This window comes from Mirounga leonina, unplaced genomic scaffold, assembly GCF_011800145.1.
Source record: "Mirounga leonina isolate KUSES-001 unplaced genomic scaffold, KU_Mleo_1.0 Mir_154, whole genome shotgun sequence".
Taxonomy (NCBI): domain Eukaryota; kingdom Metazoa; phylum Chordata; class Mammalia; order Carnivora; family Phocidae; genus Mirounga; species Mirounga leonina.
The window spans coordinates 3,194,070-3,215,138 of record NW_023270389.1 but is presented as its reverse complement, the minus strand read 5'-3'; the positions used below and the strand labels follow the sequence as shown (position 1 = coordinate 3,215,138).

The 21,069-nt window shown below is 44.2% G+C and overlaps 1 protein-coding gene and 2 pseudogenes across 1 annotated transcript in view; all 3 read right to left on the bottom strand.

Annotated features, from left to right (window-relative positions):
* The window catches only part of LOC118013945 (T-cell surface glycoprotein CD1a-like), a 28,352-nt gene extending 21,628 nt beyond the window's left edge, over window positions 1–6,724 (bottom strand). Inside the window, exon 1 of the mRNA XM_035009891.1 lies at window positions 6,593–6,724. Within this exon, the coding sequence (XP_034865782.1) occupies window positions 6,593–6,653 (61 nt within the window). The 5' untranslated portion in view covers window positions 6,654–6,724. The remainder of the gene's footprint in view (window positions 1–6,592) is intronic.
* On the bottom strand, window positions 3,937–17,740 carry LOC118013946 (annotated as a pseudogene).
* Window positions 4,696–5,888, bottom strand: LOC118013947 (annotated as a pseudogene).
* Window positions 17,741–21,069: the final 3,329 nt, after the last annotated feature.

The following is a 21,069-nucleotide window of genomic DNA, read 5'->3' as shown; positions in this document are numbered from 1 at the left end:
AGCCTGAATTCCATCTCCGACATCCTGGTTATATCTGCATCCATTTGTAAATCTGCAGCATAAGTCATAATCTCTGAGTCTTTTCTATTTTGGGGTCTCCTCCTCCTAGTCATTCTGTTGATGGGTGTTTGAGGGAATGTATAGAGTCCAAATTATTGACCAGAACCCAAGCAAGATGCACCTGTTTTCTTGGGACCTTAGGGTTGCTGGCCTCTTGTTTTCCCAGCCTGCCTTCTGCAGGAGGGGCCTGCCGCGCTGTTGCTCAGGTATCCCTGTTTGGGCTGAGTTGCCCTGAGCCCCTGTGGTGGGGGATGGGCTCAGTGGGAATCAGTCTTTGGGGCTTTTGTTCTCTGGCACCTTTCCCTAGCGGCTTTCCGCGTCTCTTCCGCGAGTCAGAGCAGAAGAGACCGTTTCCAACCCTCTGCCTCAGAGCAGAGAGACCGCAGTCTGTTCTCCAGTGAGCTCTCCAGGCCACACTGTCTCCGTTTCTGTCTGTGCTGCTATAAACTGCAGCGTCCTGGGTTGTGCGCCCCTCTGCAGCGCCCCCAGTCCTGCCTCCAGGTCAGGGCCCATCTCTGCCCTTTGTGCTTCTAAAACCGCCAGCTGCTCTCAGTTCACGCGCACGGGACTCCGCTGCTTGGGGTCCTTCCTATCCCGGGGACTGCAGTTCACGTGCGCGCGACCGTCGCTCTGGGTTTCTGTCCAGGGGGCTGCAGTTCGCGTGTGCGCAACCCCGCCAGTCTGGTTTTCCACCCCGGGGGCTGCCCTAAAGTCCTTTCCCGATGCTACCGGTCTGCGAGTCTGTGCCTGTCTGCAGCACGCGAGGCTGTCGCTCACCACCGGTGCAGGATCCCCACGGCCAGGCACCCTCCCGCTGCTGTTTATCCTCCGATAGCTGCCCGCAGGATCACGGCTCTCCGCTTCGTACCTCAAAACCAACCTCCTGCAATATTCTGTTTGTAGAGATCCAGATCTTCTTACATCTCAGGCTGGTTTCATGGGTGCTCAGAGTGGTCTGGTAGATATCCAGCTCAATTCCGGGGACCAGTTGAAATAGGGTCCCCTACTCCTCCGTCATCTTTCCCCCCTCCGAAATAATATTTTCTAAAGTGGTGTCCCTTAACTGATGTTTGACCACTCAGAATCGTGACATCATAGGTTGCCTTTGGGTGTTAGATATATACCTGTCTTATAATGGATCCCCAACATCTAACAGAAAGCTTGATAAGTGGTAAGTGCTCATAGATTATTTATTTATTTTTTAAATTAAATTAAATTTAATATAATTTAATTTTTTTTAGAAAGAGAGAGGGAGCATTCGCAACAGGGGTTGGGGGGGCAGAGGGGGAATTTAGAAAGAGAGAATATTGAGCAGGCTCCTCACTTGGTGCAGGGCCCAAAACAGGGCTTGATCTCATGACCCTGAGATCATGATCTGGGCCAAAACCAGGAGTCAGACGCCCAACTGACTGAGCCACCCAGGTGCCCCAAATTCTTGAATGATTGAATAATTTGCTTTGGACATCCAATTATTCTTAAAATTATGGAGATATTCAACTTAAAAAGTTCTTGAGGATCAGAAAGCACTAGTTGTAACCTTATTTGAGGAAATGAGAATCTTACACTGTTTCCTTTAGGATAAGAACATATGCTAATAATTATGATGTTCACACAGAGGGTCCTGTTGTGAATTTTCTATTACTTTAATTAGATACCATGAGACTTTGTAGCAAGTGAAGTTAATAGAGTGTTCTGGAATCATGTATCCAGATTCCCTTCTTACTATTCCTACCTTCATTTCCTCCCCAGAAAATGCCAGTACCCTTATGTCTGGAGGCCAGACAGGGACTACGGCCACTCATACAAAAATTCTTAGTGACAGGACTTTGGCACCCCTGCAATTTGCTTTGTAATACCCCCATCTTGGCGATAAAAGTCCAATAGCTCATATAGAATGGTACAGGAAACATAAGAGCTATCAACAACTCTGTTATTTCTATTTACCTAACCGTTATACCTTCCCAGGACAAATCCCTTTAGACACAGTGCTGGATCTAAAAGAAGCTTTCTTCTGCATCACAGTGCACTGGCTTCCCAGTTCCTTTTTGCCTTTGAGTGGCAAGACCCCTCCACCCAGGTTACTCAAACCTAACTTGGACTGTCTTCCCTCAGGGCTTTAGAGACAGTCCACATTCATTTGGACAGGCCCTAGCCAAGGACTTCTCCACTTTTCAGCTCTCCAGAAGCAGTGTCTTACTTCAATATGCTGATGATTTACTTATCTACAGCCCTAATGAGAACACCTCTGACACAAATACCATCCTGGTGCTTCAGAGCTTCCCTTCTGGGGCTCTAAGTTCTCCCCTTCAAAGGTCCAAATTTCCTCTCAGAAGGTTCAGTGCTTAGGATTAATATTAACTCCAGGGACTAAGAGCCTCTCTGACCACCATAAGGGTCTCATTTTAACATGAAAATTCCCTCTACAAAACAGTAGCTTCATTCCTTTTTTGTATCTCAGGGTTTTGTCGAATATGGATACCCCAATTTGGATTAATAACAAAACTTCTTTATGAGGCCCTGAAGGGACCTGAGGAGGAGTTTCTGGAGTGGGACCTTGAAATGAAAAAAGCTTTTGGAACTCTCCAACAGGCACTTACACGGGCCACACCAGGTTCCCTGCCCGACCTCCAGAAGTGTTTCTCCTTATATGTGCATGAGAGAAGGGGAGTGGCCCTTGAAGTCTTGATCCAAATGCTTGATCCTTCCCAATGCCCATTCACACATCTGTCTAAGAATCTAGATCCTGTGGCACAGGGATGGCCTCCCGGCCTCTGAGCACTGGCATCCATGGCCCTACTGGTAGAAGAGGCCTCTAAATTAACCTTGGGATAAGGCATAACTGTTTATATACCCCAACTGGTATTGGACACCCTAAATTCTAGGGCATTTCATTGGATCTCCTAGGCCAGAATTACAAGATACCAAGCCCTTTTATTAGAAACAGCAGAACAGTGTCTGTCCCCGGACTTCTGCCCTCCTCCTCAGGAGCACTGCAGTGCCCACTGGGCTCCACATCAGCCAAGGTATAGACCTCTAAAACACCAGTTATTGAGCCCCACTGGTTGCACAAACTCACAAATGAGCCCCTGTCATTTTCCCAGTCATTGGCTTTGGGGAAGTGTTTTCCTTGCGTAATCCCCTGCACACTCCTTTCTCCCCACCCCCTCTCCCTCTCTCTCCTGTCTGTGACAAGGGCTCCCTCCCCTCCACAGCACCCATGATCCACTTCCCCAAGTCATGTCTCTGTGCCTCCTACCTTCCATGATGTGGTCTCTTCTCTGCCTCTAACTGTGCAATTTGTTGTGTCAGTCCTCAAATTAATTTCATGGGTATTCAGAATTATTTGATATTTATCATGCTGTGTTTGAGGGTCCAGGCAAGCTTGGGGTCCTCCTACTCCTCCTCCATGTTTACTCCTCCTTCCAGACCCTCTTGCTTCTTTTCTGTTCTTTTCTTTAACATTCTTATGGTGAGAACACTTTAGATATACCCTCCTGGCAAGTTCCATGTATACAATTTCTCTGCCTCCTTCCATGCAAGTTTCATCTTCAGGCTTCCTTCTCTGGTGTTGAAAACTGAATTACACTTGTCTCGGGCTTCATACCCTTACCTTATCATCAGGACAATAGAGAGCATCTCATTCCCCTGCCATCAACCACAAGGATCAGGCAGTGGGTCCACTCCAACAGGTTTCTGCAGTTAAATAACTGGAATGGTCACAGGTAAAACTGTTTCTCCTCAGGGGCTCAGAGACTTCAGAAAAGATCCAGAGGAGTGTGAATTCCCTTGGCCAGGTGACAAGACTTAACAAGAAGAGCATCAAACATATCAACTACTACAAACTTGTCAGGAAGCAAAAGAAAAACCTACAAATGTGGCATAAATTCAACACAGATTTTTATTGAGCACGTATTTCATGCCGGTGAGTGTCCTTGTCAAGGATATACATATTAATAAGACATTGACTTTGCTCTTATGAATCCTAACAATTAGAAGGGACGAGGGACCTAACTGGAGGTAAGGAAGTGTGGGGAATGAGACATAGATTTACAAAAGTTCAGGAAAAGTGGTGGACATTCTCAACAGTAGACTGCTTCTACTTCTGAATGAGGGAGCATTCTCAGGAGGAAGTAACATCTGATGCCTGATGACCCAAGCATGTGCTGGGACTTCATTTCATTCAAATATAAATATTGAGATATAAGTTCCAGAAACAAGTCAGGACAACAAATCCCACTAAATTACACTAAGCTTATATTGACAACTGATCATTAGGCAGAACTGAAAGAAAAAGTTGCACACAGAGAGTGGCAAGCACATCACCGCTGAGCTACGTTTAGGTAAGTCCTGGAGCCTGGGCTGCTGGGATCTCACTCCACAGGGAAGCCGGTGCACTGAGGTCTCCAGTGTGTTTTCCTGGGAGGAACAGAGGAGGAGGTCCCTCTGTAGTAGGAGGTGAGGACTGCAGGGAGGAAGGGCAATGGAAGCAGGAGGGCTGGGGACAGACTGAAAGGTAGGGGGCCACATGGGAAAGAGCAGGAAGGGGGTTCCAAGAGACTTACCAGTGCTTCCAGAGCCACAATGCCAGACCTGCCAGAAACACCAGGGTCACTGCAACTGCCAGGAAGACCAAACCCATGGAGTGGGGCTGCTCTGTGGGTTCGGTGCACAGAGGGTGTCATTTTCCATCCACCTCGGGTTGAACTGCAACACCCTGGTCCTCTTTGGTCCTGTCAACTTTTGCCTCACCAACTGCCATTCCTCTTCTGTCTTCCCTGATCCCTCCTCAGAGATGGACCCTTCACCCAACTCTCCACATCCTCCCACATCTGCAGGAACTTCACCCTCAACTCTTGCATTTCTTGGATTACTGACTTTTTGGTCCTTTGTGGTCTGGAGTCCCTAGAATCCCCAATTTTTCATCTGGCTCTCCTGCTCTGCTAGAGGAATACCCACCCTTTTCCCAGCTGGACCCCAGTCTTTCTCACCCCAGTAGAGGACCATGTCCTGGCCTCCTAGACTGCTGTGTCTCACTCAGCACAACAGGCCAGCTGTGTCCCTGGTTATTACATAAAAGGACATCTGAAGGTACCATGTCCCATCAGCATGGGGCAGGACGTTGCCTTGCTGGGTGCCCTGTTGCTCCTACTCACCCCACATCCACATCACCCACACAGGCTTTGGGTAGAAGCCAGAAACGTGGGTCACCAGCAGCAGATGGACAGAACCGGGACTGGGGCCAGTGGACAACCAGGCCTCTGGCCTCACTGCACAGACAGGACAGGAATTCACAGACTGAGAGGGTAGATATTCACATCACTTTAGATAGACATCTTTCCACCTCTAGAAACCTGTCCCCATCATCCTCTCTCCCTCTTGACTCCTTTTTACCCTGAATTTGAAAGAATGGTACAAATTTATGAGTGCAGAATAGAGAATTCTTGGAGGGAGCAGGACTGACCTTGTTGCTGGAGATATGCCTTCCCTGCATCAAGAAGACCCATCAGGAACCAGGGCAGGTGCCACTGAGGAGCGTGTATAGCATTTCATTGAAAACATGATACTGATTAAATAGTGTGAAGACCTGCTGAGCCCTACTTCCTCCCTTTGGAGATAGCCGCCATGATGTGTTCTGGAAACTCATGAGATCTGATCCTTGATAAGCAATCTGTGCAAAGGCTTCTGATACTTTTCCAAAGTGGGAATCACAGCTCCTGCGATCTGTACCTGGAAAGGATCTGGGGAAGAGAGACTGAGAGTAACAGTACAGGGGGAGAGAAAGAGATGAAATGAGATGGGTGGAAGCCATGATGGTGGAAGCAGAAGAAGAAGTTCAGGGGATTGGAGGGAATGGAGCACAGTTTGGTTTGAGGTTTGAGGGGGCGCTCACACAAAGCAGAAGTGGTGGTGGACGGAGGCAGAGGAAGAGGTGAATGATAAAGGAAGGAACAAATATTGGAGGAGAGAGATGAAGGGTGTGGGCAGAGAATAGGGAAGGGCTCAGTGGGAGAGCTGAGGTAAAAATAATCTAGCTTCAAGGGAGTGCAGTGGGTACAGGGAACACATAGATAAAGTTCACTAATGGGACTTAATGAGGAGACAAGTACAGTTCAAGGAGTCTGTAACAGAGTGAGGGAGGAGAGGTTACAGGCCAGGGAGAGGGGTGGTGTCAGGTGACACTAGTCAGGAACAGAAGAGCACAGCCTGTGGTCAAGAGAGGAGTGAAGTATCAGAAGACATGAAGCTTTTCAAGAATTGGGGTCTGGCTTCTACTCCCTGCCTAGATGAGTGTGATTCAGATTTATGATGGGGAGACATGAGGTTTAGAAGCCACTGGAGGCTCTTTCCCAGAGGAAGATGGAATTCAAGTAGACTCCTACATACACATACTCATACATACTTACACACATATTGAAATGCACACAAGCACATGTTCACACATCACACACAACAAAGACTGTCACAAACACATATGCACACACACACACATGCACACTCACACATGCACCCACTGGGTAGGGCCAGATCTTACCATCTTCACTGTCACCACCTGGGAGGAGAACCACCAGCAACACAAGTTGCAGGAACAGCATTATATTTGCAGATGTTCTTTCTTTTCTTACAAGTCAGCCTTTGGCATCTCTTCTAGCAAACCTACACCACACAGCACCTCTCTTCTGACTTCCTTCTCAACACACAAGCCTTCCCTGGGTCTCTGCAACAATGCAAATGTGCTCCTCCCTGAACCCTGGACACCTGCTCAGACTCTCACTTCCCCTCCTGGTCTGACTCTCCTTCTGGCTCCCAGCTTCTCCCTGTCACCAGCTTCCATCCTGCTCCACATCCCCTAATTCAGAACAAGTCTTACATGGCATGAGAAATTGACCGCACCTCTCAGGCTTTTCCTTCTCCAGAGAGAAACCCATGTAAACACACAGCCCCCTGCACCCAGCACTGGACCCTGCCTTCATTCTGTCCCTCCTGCCCTTGTGACACTCCCCATGTATTTCCTTCCCCATCTCACCCCTACCCCAGCTCATTTACATTTCCAATTTCCTGCTGCTTATGTTAAAAAACAAAAAATCATCCAGGTAAATTTGAATATCCAGTTGTTTTTATTAAGTGATTCAAGAATGGGGTAGCACACATCTGGCAAGTAAAGGGGAACTCTGGAGAGATGTATAAACAGGAAGATTTTATAGGAAGACATTGCCATAAGAAGAAAAAGGAGTGTTTCAGGAAAGGTTACTTTCCCTTAATTGTGAGAGGAGAGGGTCTCACCATTCAGATGACCTCCCCTCCCTGGTGGATGGAGAGGGCCCATATGACAGAATACCTCACTGGTGCTGACCAGAAAAATCTCACTGACAGGTGAACAGGAAGTGGTAACTGTAGTTAGGTTAGGGATTAAACAAGGTTTGGGTACTTGATCTGGCCTGAGGTGCCATTTTGGGCCAATGGGTTTCTTTTTAATGGTTGCTCTATTTGCTTGTCCAAGTTCCCCCATGACTGCATGTGTAACAGTATCGGCAACCACCAGTTCACTATTATTCTTAGGGAGGAACCAGTAGCCATCACAGAGACCATGGGGCATTGAAACATCTGAAGTATACCCCCTCAGTCTGACTTGCATTAATATATACCCACTCACCAGTCACTTAGCACCGGCCTGGATCCAAGGACCTTGCTACACTCATGAAAATACTGTGTTCACAATGCAATCACTTTATACAAGGAGCTTTTATTCTACTTGAGAAGAAAAACACATAAACCAAGAACTATACATTTTGTTGTGCTGAGTTACTTTTTCTTTGTTTGGTTCCTTTATTTTAAGTTCTAGTATAGTTAACACACAGTGTTATATTAGTTTCACAGGTACAGTATAAGGATTCTACAATCCTATACATTACTCAGTGCTCATCAATATAAGTGTAATCCTAATCCCCTTCACCTATTTCCCCCATTCCCCCACCCATCTCCCCTCTGGGAACCAGCAGTATGTTCTCTATAGATAAGATTCTGTTTTTTCCTTTGGCACTTTTTCTCTTTGCTCATTTTGTTTGTTTCTTAAATGCCACATATGAGTGAAATCATATGGTATTTGTCTTTCCCTGACTGATTATTTCACTTACCATCATATTCTAGCTCCATACATGTTGTTGCAAATGGCAAGATTTCAGTCATTATTATTCCTGATAAATATTTCATTGTGGGTACATACCACACCTTTTTTTTTTTTTCTGTATTCCTCTATCTATGGGCACTTGGGATGCTACCATACATGGACTATTGTAAATAATGCTTCAGTAAACATTCGGGTGCATGTTTATTTTCATTTCACTGTTTTCACATTCCTTGGGTAAGTATCCAGTAGTAGAATTACTGGATCTTATGGTAAATCTGTTTTTAATTTTTTGAGGAACCTCCATACTGTTTTCCACCATGGCTGCACCAGTTTGCATTCCCATCAAGTGTACAAGAGTTCCCTTGTACAAGAGTTCCCTTTACACCACTTCCTCTACAACACTTGTTTCTTGTGTGTTTTTGAATTTAGCCAATGGGACAGGTGTGAGGTGATACCTCATTGTGGTTTTGATTTGCATTTCCCTGTTGATGAGTGATTGTTGAGCTTTTTTCCTGTCTGTTGGCCATCTGAATGTCTTCTTTAGAGAAATGTCTACTCATGTCTTCTACCCATTTTTAATTGGATTATTTGTTCTTCTGGGGTTGAGTTGTCCAAGTTATTTATATATTTTGGAAACTAACTCTTTATCAGATGTTATTAGGAAATATCTAGTCACATTCAGTAGATTGTCCAACCATTTTGTTAACTATTTCCTTTGCTATGCAAAAGCTTTTTTTGAAGTCCCAATAGTTCATTTTGCTTTTGTTTCTCTTGCCTAGTGAGATGTGTCTAGCAAGAATTTGCAGTGGGCAAGGTCAAAGCAATTGCTGCCTGTGTTCTTCTCTAGAATTTTGGTGGATTTATGTCTCATGTTTATGTCTTTCATCATTTTGAGTTTATTTTTGTATATGTTGTAAGAAAATGGTCCAGTTTCATTCTTCTGCATGTGGCTGTCCAGTTTTCCCAGCACCATTTGTTGAAGAGACTGTCCATTTTCCAGTGGATATTCTTTCCTGCATCAAAGATTAGTTGACCATAGAGTTGAGGGTCCATTTCTGGGTTATCTATTCTGTTCTATAGATCTATGTGTCTGTTTTAGTGCCAATACCAACTGTCTTGATGATTACAGCTTTGTAATACAGCTTGAAGCCTGGAATTTTGATGCCACCAGCTTTGGATTTCTTTTTCAACATTCCTTTGGCCATTCAGGATCTTTTCTGGTTCCATATAAATTTTGGTATTATTTGTTCTAGCTTTGTGAATAATGTTGCTGAGATTTTGATAGAGATTGCATTGTATGTGTAGATTGCTCAGGGCAGCATAAACATTTCAACAATATTGTTCTTCCAATCCATGAGCATGGAATGTTTTTCCATTTCTTTGTGTCTTCCTCAATTTCTTTTATAAGTCTTCTATACTCTTCAGAGTACAGATCCTTTACACCTATGTTTAGGTTTATTCCTAGAAATTGTAAATGAGATTGGTTCCTTTCTCTTTCTTCTGCCTTATCATTTCCTTATAGAAATGCAACAGACTTCTGTGCATTGATTTTATATCCTGCCGCTTTGCTGAATTCCTATATGAGTTCTAGCAATTTTTTTATTTTCATTTTTTCTTTTATTATGTTATGTTAATCACCATACATTACATCATTAGTTTCTGATGTAGTGTTCCATGATTCATTGTTTGCATATAAACCCAGTGCTCCATGCAGTACATGCCCTCTTTAATACCCATCACCAGGCTAGCCAATACCCCCACACCCTCCCCTCTAGAACCCTCAGTTTGTTTCTCAGAGTCCATAGTCTCTCATGGTTCGTCTCCCCCTCTGATTCCCCCCTTTCGTTTTTCCCTTACTGCTGTCTTCTCTCTCTCTTTTTTTTTTTAACATATAATGTATTATTTGTTTCAGAGGTACAGGTCTGTGATTCAACAATCTTACACAATTCACAGTGCTCACCATAGCACATACCCTCCCCAATGTCTATCACCCAGCCACCCCATCACTCCCACCCCCCACCACTCCAGCAACACTGTTTGTTTCCTGACATTAAGAATTCCTCATATCAGTGAGATCATATGATACATGTCTTTCTCTGATTGACTTATTTCGCTCAGCATAATACCCTCCACTTCCATCCATGTCATTGCAAATGGCAAGATTTCATTCCTTTTGATGGCTGCATAATATTCCATTGTATATATATACCACCTCTTCTTTATCCATTCATCTGTCAATGGACATCTTGGCTCTTTCCACAGTTTGGCTATTGTGGACATTGCTGCTATAAACATCAGGGTGCACATACCCCTTCGGATCACTACATTTTTACCTTTGGGGTAAATACCCAGTAGTGCAATTGCTGGGTTGTATGGTAACTCTATTTTCAACTTTTTGAGGAACCTCCATACGGTTTTCCAGAGTGGTTCACCAGCTTGCATTCCCACCAACAGTGTAGGAGGGTTCCCCTTTCTCCACATCCTTGCCAATGTCTGTCATTTCCTGACTTGTTAATTTTAGCCATTCTGACTGGTTTGAGGTGGTATCTCATTGAGGTTTTGATTTGGATTTCCCTGATGCCGAGCGATATTGAACACTTTTTCATGTGTCTCTTGGCCATTTGGATGTCTTCTTTGGAAAAATGTCTGTTCATGTCTTCTGCCCATTTCTTTTTTTTTTTTTAAGATTTTATTTATTTATTTGACAGAGAGACAGAGAGAGAGGGAACACAAGCAGGGGAAGTGGGAGAGGGAGAAGCAGGCTTCCCGCTGAGCAGAGAGCCTGATGTGGGGCTGGATCCCAGGACCCTGGGATCATGACCTGAGCCGAAGGCAGACGTTTAACAACTGAGCCACCCAGGCGCCCCTTCTACCCATTTCTTGATTGGATCATTTGTTCTTTGGGTGTTGAGTTTGATAAGTTCTTTATAGATTTTGGATACCAGCCCTTTATCTGATATGTCATTTGCAAAAATCTTCTCCCATTCTGTCGGTTGTCTTTTGGTTTTGTTGACTGTTTCTTTTGCTGTGCAAAAGCTTTTTACCTTGATGAAGTCCCAATAGTTCATTTTTGCCCTTGCTTCCCTTGCCTTTGGCAATGTTTCTAGGAAGAAAGTTGCTGTGGCTGAGGTCGAAGAGAGTTCTAACAATTTTTGAATGGAGTCTTTTGGGTTTTCAACATAGAGTATCATGTCATCTGTGAAGAGTGAAAGGATGGGGTGGCTGGGTGACAGACATTGGGGAGGGTATGTGCTATGGTGAGTGCTGTGAATTGTGTAAGACTGTTGAATCACAGACGTGTACCTCTGAAACAAATAATACATTATATGTTAAAAAAAAAAAAAGAAGATAGCAGGAAGGGAAGAATGAAGGGGGGGAATCGGAGGGGGAGACGAACCATGAGAGACAATGGATTCTGAAAAACAAACTGAGGGTTCTAGAGGGGAGTGGGTGGGGGGATGGGTTAGCCTAGTGATGGGTATTAAGGAGGGCACGTACTGCATGGAGCACTGGGTGTTATACAAAAACAATGGATTGTGGATCACCACATCAAAAACTAATGATGTATGGTATGGTGACTAACATAACATAATAAACCTAAAAAAAAAAAAAAGAAAGAAAGGATGCTATAGGGTGCCTGGGTGGCTCAGTTTGTTAAGTGACTGCCTTCTGCTCAGGTCATGATCCCGGAGTCCCAGGATCGAGTCCTGCATCAGGCTCCCAGCTCAGCAGGCAGTCTGCTTCTCTCTCTGACCCTCCCCTTTCTTGTGTTCTCTCTTTCACTCTCTCTCTCAAATAAATAAATGAAATCTTAAAAAAAAGAAAGAAAGAAAGAAAGGATGCTATATTTTGCCAAATGCTTTTTCTGTATCCATTGAGAGGATCATATGATTCTTGTCCTTTCTTTTATTAATGTGCTATATCACATTGATCAATTTATGGATGTTGAACAATACTTGCCGCTGAGAAATAAATCCGGCATGCTCATGGTGAATAATCTGTTTAATGTACTGTTGGATCCTGTTTTCTAGCATCTTTGTGAGATTTTTTGCATCCATGTTCATCAGGGATATTGATCTGTAATTCTCCTTTTTGGTGGGGTCTCTGCTAGGTTTTGGGATCAAGGTAATTCTGGCTTCATAGAATGAGTTTGGAAGTTTCCCTTCCATTTCTATTTTTTTGAAACAACTTCAAAAGAATAGGTGTTAATTCTTCTTTAAATGTTTGGTAGAAATCCACTGGGAGGCCATCTGGCCCTGGACTCTTGTTTTTTGGAGATTTTTGATTACTTCTTCAGTTTTTTTGCTGGTTATGGGTCTGTTCAGGTTTTCTATCTCTTCCTGTTTCAGTCTTGGTTACTTATTTATATGTTTGTAGGAATGCTTCCATTTCTTCCAGATTGCCTACTTTGTTGGCACATAGTTTCTCATAATATTCTTTTATAATTTATATCTTCAGTGTTGATTATGATCTCTCCTCTTTCATTTATGATTTTATTTATTTGGGTCCTTTCTCTTTTCTTTTTGATAAATCTGGCTAGGGGGTTATTGATCTTATTAATTCTTTCAAAGAACCAACTTCTAGTTTGGTTGATCTGTTCTGTTATTTTGATTTCTATATCATTAATCTCTGCTCTATTCTTTATTGTTTCTCTTCTCCTGATGAATTTAGGCTCTATTTGCTGTACTTTTTCCAGCTCCGTTAGGCGTAAGGTTAGGTTTTGTATTTGAGACTTTTCTCATTTCTTGAGAAAGGTCTGTATTCCTATCTACTTCCTTCTTAGGACCACCTTTGCTGCATTCCAAAAGTTCGGAACTTCATGTTTTCATTTTCATTTGTTTCCATGTATTTGTAAAAAATTCTTCTTTAATTTCCTGGTTCACCTATTCATTCATTAGTAGGATATTCTTTAACCTCCATGTATTTGTGTTCCATCCAAATTTTCTCTTGTGACTGAGTTCAAGTTTTAAGCATTGTGGTCTGAAATACGCAGGTATAATCTCAATCTTTCGGTGCCAGTTGAGACCTTATTTATGACCCAGTATGTGATCTATTCTGGAGAATGTTCCATGTGCACTTGAGAAGAATGTGTATTCTATGACTTTAGGATGAAATGCTCTGAATATACTTCTGAAGTCTATCTGGTCCATTGTGTTATTCAAAGCCCTTGTTTCCTTGTTGATTTATTTTTTTTAATTATTATGTTATGTTAATCACCATACATTACATCATTAGTTTTTGATGTAGTGTTCCATGATTCATTGTTTGCATATAACACCCAGTGCTCCATGCAGAACATGCCCTCCTTAATACCCATCACCAGGCTAACCGATCCCCCCACCCATTCCCCTCTAGAACCCTCAGTTTGTTTTTCAGAATCCATTGTCTCTCATGGTTCGTCTCCCCCTCCGACTTCCCCCCCCCTTCATTCTTCCTTTCCTGCTATCTTCTTTTTTTTTAACATATAATGTATTATTTGTTTCAGAGGTACACGTCTGTGATTCAACAGTCTTACACAATTCACAGCACTCACCATAACACATACCCTCCCCAGTGTCTATCACCCAGCCACCCCATCCTTCCCACCCCACCCCCAACTCCAGCAACCCTCAGTTTGTTTGCTGACATTAAGAATTCCTCATATCAGTGAGGTCATATGATACATGTCTTTCTCTGATTGACTTATTTCGTTCAGCATAATACCCTCCAGTTCCATCCACGTCGTTGCAAATGGCAAGATTTCATTCCTTTTGATGGCTGCATAATATTCCATTGTATATATATACCACCTCTTCTTTATCCATTCATCTGTCAATGGACATCTTGGCTCTTTCCACAGTTTGGCTATTGTGGACATTGCTGCTATAAACATCAGGGTGCACATACCCCTTCGGATCCCTACATTTGTATCTTTGGGGTAAATACCCAGTAGTGCAATTGCTGGATCATATGGTAGCTCTATTTTCAACTTTTTGAGGAACCTCCATACTGTTTTCCAGAGTGGTTCACCAGCTTGCATTCCCACCAACAGTGTAGGAGGGTTCCCCTTTCTCCACATCCACGCCAACATCTGTCATTTCCTGACTTGTTAATTTTAGCCATTCTGACTGGTGTGAGGTGATATCTCATTGAGGTTTTGATTTGGATTTCCCTGGTGCCGAGTGATGTTGAGCACGTTTTCATGTAAATCACCCATATTTTTATTGAGGAAATATTCCATGCAAGTGAGACACTTGGCAAAGATAGAAATATTTAAAAGACATGGACATGCTCTCAAGAGACCTAAGAGTTAGAAGGCAAAAGGAACCTAATGGGGGCAACAAGGGCTTGGGTGCAGGAATAGATTAGCCAAAGTGCAGGTCAAGATGGTGGAAATTCTCACAAAGTAGACTAATCTACTTGTGAATCAGGGAATTCTCACTGGAGGAAGTGATATCTGATGCTTGTGACCCATGGAGGTTGCCGGGAATCCATTTTACTTTGAGTTCAATTTTGAGATTTAAGTTGCAAACCAAGTCAGAAGAACAAATCCAGCTAAATTACACTGAGTTTATATTCTCAACTAATCATTAAGCACAAATGAAACACAAAAGTTGCACACAGAGAGTTACAAGGACATCACTGCTGAGCTGGGTTTAGGTATATCCTGATCCTTGGGCTGATGATTTCTCATGCCAGTGGGAGGCCAGTACATTGAGGTCTCCAGTGTGTTTTCCTGGGAGGAACAGAGGAGGAATCATTCTGCAGCAGGTGGAGGTGAGGAATACATGGTGGGAATGACAACAGGAGCAGGAGGAGTGAGGACAGACTGAAAGGTGGGGAGCCACTTGGGAAAGAGCAGGAAGGTGGCTCCATAGATTTACCAGTGTTTCCAGAGCCACAAGGTGAGAACTGCCAGAAGCACCAGGGGCACTATCATTTCCAGGAAGACCAAGCCCATGGGTTGGTGCTGCTCTGTGGGTTTGGTGCAGAGAGTGTGTCATTTCCCATCCACCCAGGGTTGAACTGCACCTCCCTGGTCCTCTTTGCTCCTGTCACCCTCTGCTTCACCAACCGCCCTTCCTCTTCTCTCTTCTTCCATCCCTCCTCAGAGATGGACCCTTCACAAACCCTCTGCACCACCCACATTTACAGAACTCTCACACTCAGCTCTTCCATTTCTTGGATTACTCATTTTTGTCCTTTTTGTTATGGAGTCTCTAGGAACCCCAATTTTTCTTCTGGTTCTCCTGCTCTTCTGGAGGAATACCCATCCCCTTTCCCAGCTGGGCCCCAGCTCTTTCTCACCCCAGTAGAGGACAATGTCCTGGCCTCCCAGACTGCTGTGTCTCACCTGGCAGGACAGGCCAGCTGCCTCACTGGCTTTTACATCCAAGGATATCTGAAGATACCATGTCCCATCAGCATGGGGCAGGACGTCACCTCGCTGGGTGCCCTGTTGCTCCTACTCATCCCGCATCCACATCACCCACACAGGCTTTGAGTAGAACCCAAGACATGGCACACCAGCAGGAGATGGCCAGGACTGGGACTGGGGCCAGTAGACAGCCAGGCCTCTGGCCTCACTGCAGAGACAGGACAAGTATTCACAAACTAAGAAGTTAGTTCTTCACATCACTTTAGATGGACACATTTTTTCCACCTCTAGAAATCTGTCACTGTCAACCCCTCTTCACTCTCTCACCATGAATTTGAGGGAATGGTGCAAATTTATGAGTGCAGAGTAAAGAAATCTTGGAGGGAGGGAGCAGGACTGACCTTGTTGCTGCAGATGTGTCTTCCCTGCATCAAGAAGACCCAAGAGGAAATGGGGACAGGTGTCACTGATGTGCGCTTGTAGTCTTACATTGATCACATGATACTGATTGAATAGTCTGCAGACCTGCTGAGCCCTTCTTCCTCCCTTTGGAGATGGCCACCATGACTTGTTCTGGAAGATCATGAGATCTGATCCCTGATACGCAATCCACATGAATCCTACTGATGGTTTCCCAAAGTGCAGTTCACCGCCTTTTGCTGCCTGTACCTGAAAGGGATCTGGGGAAGAGAGACTGTGAATTTCAGGACAGGGGGAATGAAAGAAATGAAATGAGATGAGTGGAAGCCAAGGATGGTGGAAGCAGAGGGAGAAGTTCAGAGGATTGAAGGAAGTGGAGCAAAGTTTGGTTTGAGAAGAGGCTCAGCCAAAGGAGAAGTGTTGCTTGCTGGAGGCAGAAGAAGAGGTGAAAGACTGAGGAAGGAGCAAATGTTGAAAAAAGAGACATGAAGGGTCTGGGTAGAGAATAAGGAAAGGCTCAGAAGGAGAGCTGGGGTAAAAACAATCAAGGGAAAGGGAGTTCTGTGGGCCAAAGGGAATACATAGACAAACATCACTAATGGGATTCAATGCGGAGAAAGCAGCGTTCAAGGAGACAGTCACAGAGTGAGGGAGCAAACGTGCCTGGATGGAGCCAAGGGAGAGGGGTGGTCATGGGAGACACAAGTATGAGACAGTGAGGATAACCTGCAGTCAATAAGAGGAGGGGAAATTGCAGAAGGCATGAAACTTTTCAAGAATTGGGATCTGGCTTCTACCTCCTCCCCTAAAAGGTGTAATTCAGTTTCATAATGAGGAGACATGAGGTTCAGAAGCCAGTGGAGGCTCTTTCCTAGAGGAAGAAGGAACTCAAGGAGACATACACACCTGCCACCTCCATCCCACCACTGAGGGAACTGAACTCACATTCAAGCTGCCATTCACTGAAATGGTCCTGAAATATCAGAGGAAATCTAATGGAGAATGTATGGAATGACCTTTCCTGTTCCATCAACTCCTTGTTGCTGAAGTTGCCCTTGGATCAAGGCCACAGGCATGTGAAGTTGCCAGAGTCACTGTCCCATCCATGAGTCTGTAGCTCATCCAGCCAAGCTGAGCCTAGCTTTTGTGTTTACAGTGTCCATTATAAAAGGATGTGGTCAGGATGATTTGGAAGGAGAATGTATCCTGGAAGTCTGTGGAAAAAGCATATATAGACTATGGGAGAGGAAGACATTGGGAAGAAGAGAGAATGTAGATGTGCCAGGGAAGGGAACCAAAATCTGGATGACAGGAAAGCCATTATTGTCTCAGGAGATATGTGCTGCCCCAGAACTATGAGCTTCGTACCCATCTGGAGTCAGGGAGCTCAGGAAGGAACCAGGGTGACACTCTCCTTCCCCATGTATGTGCTGGGGAACCCACACCACAAGTGCACACACACACACACCACAAGCATACACATGCATACATGCACAAAAACCCTACACACCCATAAAAAACTCACACATTTACACAGTCTTGAAGAAATAAACATGCAAAGACACACACGCACTCAAGTATACACAGAGACACACATATACACACACGCACATATGTACACACACACATTCACATATTAAAACACACACATAGACACACAAGCATAAACACACACACACACACACACTTGCACCCAATGGGCAGGGCCAGATCTCACCATCTTCACTGTCACCACCTGGGAGGAGAACCACAAACAACACAAGTTGCAGGAATAGCATTGTATTTGCAGATGTTCTTTCTTTGTCTTACAAAGTCGGTCTTTGACAGTTGTTCTAACAAACCTACCCCACACACAGAGCACCTCTCTTCTGACTTCCTCCTCCACACACCAACCTTCCCTGAGTCTCTGCAACAATGCAAATATGCTCCTCCCTCAACCCTTGACACCTACTCAGGTTCTAACTTCCTCTCCTATCTGACCCTCCTCTCTGACTTCCAGCTTCTCCCTGTCATTGGCTTCCATCCTGCTCCCTGTTCCCTATTTCAGTTGCTATGGAAAAAGTCTTGTGCAGCATGGAAAAATCATCCCACCTCTCATGGCTTTCCTTCTCATCCAGATAGTAAGCCGTGAAAACGCACCCCTCCTAGCACCCAGCCCTGAACCTGCTGTTACTGCCCTTGTGAAACTTCTCATGTATTTCCTTCTCTGTTTTGCCCCCACCCCAGCTCATTCATATCTTGACATCTCACTGCTCCTCTTAAAAAAATAAAACCCAAGCAGGTAAATTTGATGATCTAATTGGTATTATTAAGTGATTGAAGAATCTGGCTGCATCCCATCTAGCAAGTAGAGGGGTTCCATCTGCTGAGAGAAAGGCGGGAACCCTTAGAATGTCCAGTCCCCAAAACTGAAAAACAAAGTACCTGGCTGGGGATGAGACTGGACAAGAACAGAGCTAGTGACCCACTTTCTGCCCCAATCAGGCTAGCCAGCAGGGTACCAAGAGCAGCTCCTGCTGCTGGAGGGGCAAGAGTCTGAAGATACTTGCCCATGAGGCTCTTCCTCTTAGAAAAAGAAAATCACAGGCCCGAAAAATGGTGTCATGTAGACCCACTTCCCACACTGAGGCTTCACACTGGGACTTCATACCCAGTCTAATTACAGTTTCAACCTCCCCCAGAAATTTGGTCTTAACCAGTCAAGCAGGAACTTTTCCTTTCCACCAGCACTACTGAGTGTCACCTGAGTCCTCTCCATATGCCACAGGCAAATGAGGTCATGTGTATGATAAGACCTCTTGCTTTTCTCCAAGAAAACAGGCCTGACCCCTCAAACAATGATCTTTTGCTATTAACTCCCTGGCCCCAACCTCCCTCTACAAAAACCTTCCATTTTGTACAACTCCTCTGAGAGCACCCTTGCATGCCAGATGGGGAGTCTCTTGATTCATGGATCATTTAATAAAGCCACTTAGATCTTCACATATATGTGGTTGACTTCTCTTATTGAACAGTCTGAAGTTTGAATCTAGGTGATTAAATGTAGACATGAAAAAGGAAGGAGCTTAGAGGAAGAGATTATTCCTGATATCTTAAATATCTTCACACAGAGCTGCTTCTCCTACCTGTTGGAACCACTCTCAGAATATGATTACTATACAAATAGTAAAAGCTGAATAAGTGATGAAACAAAAGAATGAATTGATGTATTGTGTCAAGAAGAATTCCATGGACTCTGAAAAACAAACTGAGGGTTCTAGAGGGGAGGGGGGGTGGGAGAATGGGTTAGCCTGGTGGTGGGTATTGAGGAGGGCACATTCTGCACGGAACACTGGGTGTTATGCACAAACAATGAATCATGGAACACTACATCTAAAACTAATGATGTAATGTATGGGGATTAACATAAGAATAAAAAAATAATAAAATAAAATAAAATAAAAATTAAAAAAAATTTTCATCTAACAGCTACAGGGCTATTAACTGGGATTGTATTAAATTTATGGAATAACTTGAACAAATTTGATATCTTATAAAATTTCACCTTTTCATCCAAAAAAAAAAGAATTCCATGGAAAATTTCTTGCATTTTGAGTATTTAACTGTCATTGGCATGACACTTCCTGGTTTATTACATGTGCAGCTTGTCCTTTCATCTGTAGGAAAGCCCTGAAGTATAAAGATTTGCCAGTTACTTAGGCCAACAGCAGACCCAGCACCTCAATTTCTGACCAGTCGTTTGTTAGAATCTATGAAAACCCCCAGGACAGGGATTGCTCCAGATGTCAGGGTTAACATGCAAGACAGGGGAAGAGTGTCACAAGATGAGAACACATGGGGGAAAAAAAGGCAAACAGGCAAGAAAAAGAATAAAGGCATACTTTCAAAAACCAAAGGAAAAGAAGAGGGAAGTGAGGAGGAACCTGCAAGGAAGAGAGACATTAGCCTAGCATCCCCTAGGGGCCACCTCTATCACAGGGGATCTACCAGTCACAAAGGATGGAAATACACCTTGCTGGGTTTAAGCCATATGGGGAATGTATTGGCTGATGGAACTGGGGGCCCAGGGTCATTGGGGATCCAGCCCCTTCTGTGGGTCTGTGTATATGCCTTTGCCTTTCTGATGCTTTGATTTTGTTGTTGCTGCTGTTTTCGGCATCACTGGAGTATGAGGATAAAGGAACATTGGAACTATGGACAGAGTGCAGCCTTCCAGCCTCCCAGGAAGGAAGGTTGGGAGGCACCACAGGCCTTGTGGGCCCTTGCTGGCTCTAACAGATGCAGCAGAGCCTGTGATGTGACATGAAGGAAGGTCATCTCAAGGAAAGTCTTCCAACAATTTCTCAGAGAGGACGGCCTGAAGAACCACAGGAGTCTGGTGCACATGGGGCATGCAGGAAGCCGCACCTGGATGCACACATCCTTACCTATGGAGCCTCCAGTGAGGCATGCAGCATTTTGTAAGGAAAATGCAGAATTGGTCAAGAGAACTTCTATTGAAGCAAATCATGAAAATTAATATTTTATGTAGCATTCATCACATGTTTGAATACTTTTATTTGCTGGCCAATAAACTCTGCTTTCTTTTTAAAAATATAAAATGAAGTAACCACTTGATATTTTAGTGTATGTGCACATGGAGCCATGATGCCCACAGCCAGGCCAATTAACATGGCCACCACTTCACATCCTAACCCTCTTCTTTCTTTCTTTCTTTTTTTTTTTTTTTATTAAATTCCAGTTAGTTAACATACTGTGAATATTAGTTTCAGGTGTAGAATTCAGTAACTCATCACCTACATACAAGACCTAGTGCTCGGGCGCCTGGGTGACTCAGTTGGTTACGCGACTGCCTTCGGCTCGGGTCATGATCCCGGAGTCCCGGGATCTAGTCCCACATCGGGCTCCTGGCTCAGCGGGAAGCCTGCTTCTCCCTCTGACCCTATCCCCTCTCATGCTGTTTCTCTCTCTCTCTCTCTCAAATAAATAAATAAATAAATAAAATCTTAAAAAAAAAAAAAAGACCTAGTGCTCATCACAAGTGTCCTCTTTAAAGCCCATCACCCATCTAACCCATCCCCCACCCACATCCCTCCATCAAATCCTC